Below are 8,427 nucleotides of genomic sequence, written 5' to 3'. Positions count from 1 at the left end.
GGGGGGGGGGGGGGGGGGACACACGGAGGAAGGTCACAGGACTCCTGGAAATCCTGCGGGCACAAACACAGCCTGTTATCATTAACTTACCTGTGATATTATCGAGGGACTGACCGGCGGGCATTGATCATTCGCGTCCCTCATCATTCCTACATAACCGCGTTACACATTTTATCAAGGTTAGACTGCGGTGAGACGCCGTCTCTCCTTCTATAGATCACAGTTTGGGAGTGGGGGGGGTCAGTTTCATTTATTACAAGTAACAAAGAATAGAAACTATATATTAAATTAGAACACCACCCCACTGCAGCTGTCAATCAACTGCCAATTCTGCAGCAGATGGAAGGTACAGAGCAGCTAGAGGTGGAATAAGTCATGTGACCTCCCATCCCTTCCCACCATCTTCTATCCAAATAATTTACTCCACCCAAAAAAAAACAATGGCCCTCGTTGTCAAAAGGAATGGAGTTCTTCCCAACCATGGGAGAGCAGGGCCGTCTTAATGCAGGGCAAAAGGGGAAGCTGCCCCGGGGCCCGGCCATTGTTTCGGGGCCCAGTGATCCCACAGAAGAAGTACAGCCATTGGCTGTACTTCTCCTTTAAAGACACCCCTGCATGGGAGGTACAAGGTACATGTAGCCTAATTGTGAAGGACCTTGTGTACGGCTGCTCCGTCCCCCTGCGGGGGGACACAGCGACGGTACCAATGAAAGTCTAAACAGATGCAACAGCATAATTAATCAGCATCCAATATGGCCGACTCCCCCCCCCCCCCCCCGGACACATCTCCCCTGTTCCCAACACTCACCTCCAGAACCTGGCTGAGATTTGGCTGTCCATCCACCATCTCCTGGATGATTCCTGTGAGCTGCAAACAAAAAGCAAAGGGACCAGAATTAGTAAACATCCAAAGACACGGCATGGGCGCATTTCATGCAGAAACATTGCCTATTATTTTATGAAATGACACAAACTGCTATGGAAGAAGCTCCATTACTCATGAGGAGGGCTGTCAAAACCAGCTGCTGAGGGACATTCACACCTATATCCCTGATGAAGGGGCCTCTCCTAACCTCTGAAACAAAATGGATAACACCAATATCTTTGATATATAGGCCTCTCCTGACCCCCAATACACACCGGACAACAACACAAAACCCTTGATGAAGGGGCCTCTCTTAGCCCACGAAACACACTGGATAACACTAATCTCCCAAATGAAGGGGCCTCTCCTGATCCCCAAAACGCTTGGATATATAACACCAATATCCCTGATGAAGGGGTGTCTCCCGACCCCGAAAAACACATTGGATTACAACATATCCCTGATGAAGGGGTGTCTCCCGACCCCGAAACACTTTGGATTACAACTATATCCCTGGTAAAGGGGCCTTTACGATCACCGAAACACATTGGATAACACCAATACCGCTGATGAAGGGGCCTCTCCTGACCCCCAAAACACATTGGCTTACAACAATATCCCTGGTGAAGGGGCCTCTCCTACCCCTGAAACACATTGAATAACACCAATCCCCCTGATGACTGGGCCTCTCCTGACATCTGAAACAAAATGGATAACACCAATATCCCTGATATATAGGCCTCTCCTGACCCCCAAAACACACTGGACAACAACACAAAACCCTTAATGAAGGGGCCTCTCTTAGCCCACGAAACACACTGGATAACACTAATCTCCCAAATGAAGGGGCCTCTCCTGATCCCCAAAACGCATTGGATATATAACACCAATATCCCTGATGAAGGGGTGTCTCCCGACCCCGAAAAACACATTGGATTACAACAATATCCCTGATGAAGGGGCTTTTCCGATCACTGAAACACATTGGGTAACACCAATACCGCTGATGAAGGGGCCTCTCCTGACCCCCCGAAACACATTGGCTTACAACAATATCCCTGGTGAAGGGGCCTCTCCTACCCCTGAAACACATTGAATAACACCAATCCCCCTGATGACTGGGCCTCTCCTGACATCTGAAACAAAATGGATAACACCAATATCCCTGATATATAGGCCTCTCCTGACCCCCAAAACACATTGGATAACAACACATATTCCCTGATGAAGGGGCCTCTCCTTACCCCTGAAACACATTGGATAACACCAATACCACTGATATAAGGGCCTCTCCTTATCCCTCCCCCCCCCCCCCCGAAACACACTGGATAACACTAATATCCCTGATGAAGGGGCCTCTCCTGACCCCCAAAACACATTGAATAACACCAATATCCCTGATATGGGGGCCTCTCCTGACCCCCAAAACACATTGCAGAATACCGATATCCTTGATAAAGGGGCCTCTCCTGACCCCCAAAACACATTGAATAACACCAATATCCCTGATATGGGGGCCTCTCCTGACCCCCAAAACACATTGAATAACACCAATATCCCTGATATGGGGGCCTCTCCTGAACCCCCAAAACACATTGCAGAATACCGATATCCTTGATAAAGGGGCCTCTCCTGGCACCATAAACACATTGGATAACACCAATATTCCCGATAAAGGGGACACTCCCAAAGCACACTGGATAACAGCAAAATCCATAATATAGGGGCCTTTTCGTAACCCTGAAACACACCGGATAACAATACCAAAATCCCTGATGAAGGGGCCTCTCCTAACCCCCAAAACACATTGGATAACACCAATATCCCTGATAAAGTCAGAATCTCATCACCCAAGAAGTGCACTGGATGACAACACCAACTCAGGACCCCTCCAAATGCATTGAATAATCACATTATTATCAGTGGTGATGGAAGTGTCTCCTGCCTGCCGAAATGCATTGACTACACATACAGTGAGGAGAAAAAGTATTTGATCCCCTGATGATTTTGTACGTTTGCCCACTGACAAATGATCAGTGTATAATTTTATTGGTAGATTTAATTTAACACCAAGAGACAGAATAACAAAAAATATCCAGAAAAACACATTTCAAAAAAGTTATAAATGGATTTGCATTTTAATGAGTGAAATACGTATTTGATCCCCTATCAATCAGCGAGATTTCTGTCTCCCAGGTGTCTTCTATACAGGTATCGAGCTGAGATTAGGGGCACTCTTCTCTCTTCAAGGGAGTGCTCCTAATCTCAGTTTCTTACCTGTATAAAAGTCACCTGTCCACAGAAGCAATCAATCAATCGGGTTCCAATCTCTCCACCATGGAGACCAAAGATCTGTCCAAGGATGTCGGGGAGAAGATTGGAGACCTACACAAGGCTGGAATGGGCTACAAGACCATCGGCAAGCAGCTTGGTGAGAGGTGACAACAGTTGGTGGGATTATTATTCGCAAATGGAAGAAACACAAAATAACTGCCTGACCCTCGGTCTGGGGCTCCATGGAAGATCTCACCTCGTGGAGGATCAATGATCAGGAGAACGGTGAGGAACCCGCCCAGAACTACACCGGAGAATCTTCTCCATGATCTCAGCTGGGACCATAGTCACCAAGAGAACAATCGGTAACACACTGAAATCATGCAGCCCCGCAAGGTCCTCCTGCTCAAGAAATCACATGTACAGGTCCGTCTGAAGTTTGTGAATGAACATCTGAATGATTCCGAGGAGAACTGGGAGAAAGTGTTGTGGTCAGATGAGACCAAAATCGAGCTCTCAACTCGCCGTGTTTGGAGGAGGAGGAATGCTGCCTATGGCCTCAAGAACACCATCCCCCACCATCATACATGGAGGACCTATGACCCCAAGAACACCATCCCCCACCATCATACATGGAGGACCTATGACCCCCAAGAACACCATCCCCCACCACCATACATGGAGGTGGAAACATTAAGCTTTGAGGGTGTTTTTCTAAGGGGACAAGACAACTTCACCACATCAAAGTGACGATGGACGGGGCCATGTACCCTCAAATCTTGGGTGAGAACCTCCTTCCCTCAGCCAGGGAGAAGAAGAAGCACATTAAGGTCCTGGAGTGGCCTAGCCGGTCTCCAGACCTTAATCCCATAGAAAATATGTGGAGGGAGCTGAAGGTTTGAGTTACCAAACATCAGCCTTGAAACCTTAATGACTTGGAGAGGATCTGCAAAGAGGACAACATCCCTCCTGAGATGTGTGCAAACCTGGAGGCCAACTCCAAGAAACATCTGACCTCTGATTGCCAACAAGGCTTTTGCCACCAACTACTAAGTCATGTTTGTGAAGGGGTCAAATACTTATTTCATTAAAATGAAAATCAATTTATAACGTTTATGAAATGTGTTTCTGGATTTTTTGTTGTTATTCTGTCTCTCATTGTTAAAATAAACCTATCATTAAAATTATAGACTTATCATTTCTTTTCCCTTACTATATGGAACACACAGGATTGTTTTAGCGGCCTTCAACGTATATTAGAACTTTTATTTTGGGTGTGGGGCTCCTTTCACACATTTCCAGATTCCAATCCAAAGTGTTCTTGAAGAACCTCCAGTAACCATGAACTGCCTGCCTAGTGCTTAAAGTAACGCTGCTGCAAATAATAGACCCATCGGGGGTGGCTTGAATACTGACATATGAACCAATAGGAGAAACCACAACGTGTCGGGGGGGAACAAGTACTTTACACACCTGTGTACACATTCACTGTCCCTGTGGGCCCCCTGGGGTCTAGAGGTCTAAGGAGATGGCATCCATTTTAAGGTCTCTCCTGGGGTCTAGAGATCTGAGGAGATGGTATCCATTTTAAGGTCTCTCCTGGGGTCTAGAGGTCTGAGGAGATGGCATCCATTTTAAGGTCTCTCCTGGGGTCTAGAGGTCTGAGGAGATGGTATCCATTTTAAGGTCTCTCCTGGGGTCTAGAGATGTGAGGAGATGGTATCCATTTTAAGGTCTCTCCTGGGGTCTAGAGGTCTGAGGAGATGGCATCCATTTTAAGGTCTCTCCTGGGGTCTAGAGGTCTGAGGAGATGGTATCCATTTTAAGGTCTCTCCTGGGGTCTAGAGATGTGAGGAGATGGTATCCATTTTAAGGTCTCTCCTGGGGTCTAGAGGTCTAAGGAGATGGTATCCATTTTAAGGTCTCTCCTGGGGTCTAGAGATGTGAGGAGATGGTATCCATTTTAAGGTCTCTCCTGGGGTCTAGAGGTCTAAGTAGATGGTATCCATTTTAAGGTCTCTCCTGGGGTCTAGAGATGTGAGGAGATGGTATCCATTTTAAGGTCTCTCCTGGGGTCTAGAGGTCTAAGGAGATGGTATCCATTTTAAGGTCTCTCCTGGGGTCTAGAGATCTGAGGAGATGGTATCCATTTTAAGGTCTCTCCTGGGGTCTAGAGGTCTGAGGAGATGGCATCCATTTTAAGGTCTCTCCTGGGGTCTAGAGGTCTGAGGAGATGGTATCCATTTTAAGGTCTCTCCTGGGGTCTAGAGATGTGAGGAGATGGTATCCATTTTAAGGTCTCTCCTGGGGTCTAGAGGTCTAAGGAGATGGTATCCATTTTAAGGTCTCTCCTGGGGTCTAGAGATCTGAGGAGATGGTATCCATTTTAAGGTCTCTCCTGTGGTCTAGAGATCTGAGGAGATGGTATCCATTTTAAGGTCTCTCCTGGGGTCTAGAGGTCTGAGGAGATGGTATCCATTTTAAGGTCTCTCCTGGGGTCTAGAGATCTGAGGAGATGGTATCCATTTTAAGGTCTCTCCTGGGGTCTAGAGGTCTGAGGAGATGGCATCCATTTTAAGGTCTCTCCTGGGGTCTAGAGGTCTGAGGAGATGGTATCCATTTTAAGGTCTCTCCTGGGGTCTAGAGATCTGAGGAGATGGCATCCATTTTAAGGTCTCTCCTGGGGTCTAGAGGTCTGAGGAGATGGTATCCATTTTAAGGTCTCTCCTGGGGTCTAGAGATCTGAGGAGATGGTATCCATTTTAAGGTCTCTGGCTTATGTTTAGTGGTGACACATTTGAGATATTAACTCTCGAAGAAGATTTGCAAAGAACAAATTGAAACACATTGGGTTCCCGTGTGCAATACACTAGGCAGTCCTTTCGGCCAGTATAAAAATTGGCTTGAGCTAGCCAAATGGCCCACCCAAAAGCGCAAGAAAAGCAATGTGACGTGCCCGAGGGCCATCATCAGGAGATCCTTGCACCAGCCAACTTCTGGCCAGACAAATACAGCCCCCCATCCTCCAGACGCAGGGCTCCGTCCTCGCCAGGGTGGAAGACCCCACAGTCCGTGTCGAAGATTAATCTCCTGCCATCTCAGCAACATACAAGTTAGTTGGTTCTCCAGCAGCATCGTCCTCGCCCCCTTTCCCCACCTCGCAGTCCGTTTATTAACTCACAATGCAGGTTTAATTAATTGGAATGAATTCCACAACTCAGACTTAAGGGCAAACTTATTTTCTGCTAATGACTAACGAGGAATGGTAATAAATACCTTTCAGGGAGAAATGTTAATTAAAACAAGAGAGGACGCTCCAGGATTTTCTTTTGCAGTTCATTAAGTCATTAAATGTGGAACATAAAGGAAAGCAGGTTTGCCGCTGTAAAATTCAGCGCAGATTCGGGGTGGGAGCGCCGGTTACGCCAACCGTGGATGAGGAGGTTTTCGGTCCGCACTCAGAAGTCTGAACTCAGTCCGATATCTGAAAACAGTCACCTGGAGGCCGGATGTGGCCGCGTCAGACAAAGTTTTATCACGCCGTTTTATGGACAGATTTCAGATCTTCTCTAAATTTTTATGGTCAGACATCTGCACGCCTCGCGGATGTCTGCCGCGGCACAGAGCCGCTTTTTAAACTGTTTGCTACCTAAACATGCCGAGCCAATAAACCTATAATATATATCTGCTTATATAAAAAACGGGCCATCAATAACCTTCATAAATCAGTATATAAAATGTTGGGACTGAAAATGTTGGATGAAAAGTTCAATCCTTCTTCACACTTTTCCGGTAATAACTTTTCCGGTAATGGAGGTGAAGGATGTCACCAACTGTCACGTTTTAAAGCCCAACTCTGGGAAACGTGGAAATTTTCCCTTTGCGGTGGGGCTGAGCCTACACTGAAAGGGTTAAATGCCCGTTAAAATCTGGGGGGGTTACCCATCCGATCCGCCATGCTGCTAGACTGGTCCCGGCAGAATCCTTTCCCCTACGCTCCATGATCGAAGGTCATGTGTCCTCCAGACCAGTTGTCAACAAACTGCAGCCCTTTAATTGTTTTTATCTGGACCTTGAGGTACCATTTCATCCACTGATACCAATAATGCGGCATAATTCCCCCCACTGACAACAATAAAGGGGCACGAATACCCCCCCCCCCCCCCCCGCTGACACCAATGAATGGGCACAATTCCTCTCAATGACACCAACAATTGGGCACAATTCCTCCCAAAGACACCAATGATGGGGCACAATTCCTCCCAATGACACCAACAATGGGGCATAATTCCCCCCACTGGCAACAATGAATGGGCCCAATTCCTCCCAATTACACCAAAAATAGGGCACAATTCCTCCCAATGACACCAATGATGGGGCACACTTCCTCCCAATGACACCAATGATGGGGCACACTTCCTCCCAATGACACCAACCATAGGGTACAATTCCTCCCAAAGACATTAATGATGGGGCACACTTTCTCCCAATGATGGGGCACAGTTTCTCCCAACGATGGGGCATGATTTCTCCCGATAACATGGATGATGGGAAACAATTCCTTCCAATGACACCAATGAAGGGGTGCAATTCTTCTCACTAACACCAATGATGGGGCACAACTCCTCCCACTGACAGCAAAGAAGGGGCACATTGTTTTTTTTTCACACCGAAGTCGTGACCTTTTCTATTTCCAATGGCCTGAGTCCGGCCCTCCTAAAGTCATCTAGACCAGTGGTCTCCACACTGCAGTACTTTGCTTTCTTTTATCTGGCCCTTGAGGCACCATTTCATCCACGGATACCAATACTGAGGCATAATTCTACCCACTAACAATGAAGGGGCACAAATCCTCCCAATGACACCAACGGTGAGGCACAGTTCCTCCCAATGACAGCAATAACGGGAAACAAATTCTCCCAAACACACCAAAAAAAAATGGGACACAATTCCAAAAATTGACCCCAATGTTGGGGCAGTTTTTCCCCAATGACGGGACACAATTTCTTCCAATGACACCACTCAAAGGACACAAGTCCTTCCAATGACACCACTCATAGGACACAAGTCCTTCCAATGACACCAATCATGGGACACAGTTACTTTCAAATGATACCAAAGGGGTGCAATTCCTCCCACTGCAACCAAAGATGGGGCATTCTTTTTTTCCCACAGACGTCGGGACTTTTTATACTTCCAATGGCCACAGTCCAGCCCTCCTAAAGTCTGAAGGAGAGTAAACTTGCCCTTTGTTTAGAACGTTTAGAGACCACTGATCTAGACCAACG

The 8,427-nt window shown here is 47.0% G+C and overlaps 1 protein-coding gene across 1 annotated transcript in view; it reads right to left on the bottom strand.

The window, feature by feature from the left end:
- Nucleotides 1-8,427, bottom strand: part of ERI3 (ERI1 exoribonuclease family member 3) — a gene marked incomplete in the record, with an annotated part of 403,278 nt that overhangs the window by 301,326 nt on the left and 93,525 nt on the right. The window contains 1 exon segment of the mRNA XM_077450748.1: nt 809-868. Within this exon segment, the coding sequence (XP_077306874.1) occupies nt 809-868 (60 nt within the window).

This window comes from Lithobates pipiens, unplaced genomic scaffold, assembly GCF_037356315.1.
Source record: "Lithobates pipiens isolate NorthernLeopardFrog02 unplaced genomic scaffold, aLitPip1_a1.2 Scaffold_23, whole genome shotgun sequence".
NCBI classification, from domain to species: Eukaryota; Metazoa; Chordata; class Amphibia; order Anura; family Ranidae; genus Lithobates; species Lithobates pipiens.
The sequence above is the reverse complement of the archived record's forward strand: the minus strand, read 5'-3'. Positions and strand labels throughout refer to the sequence as shown.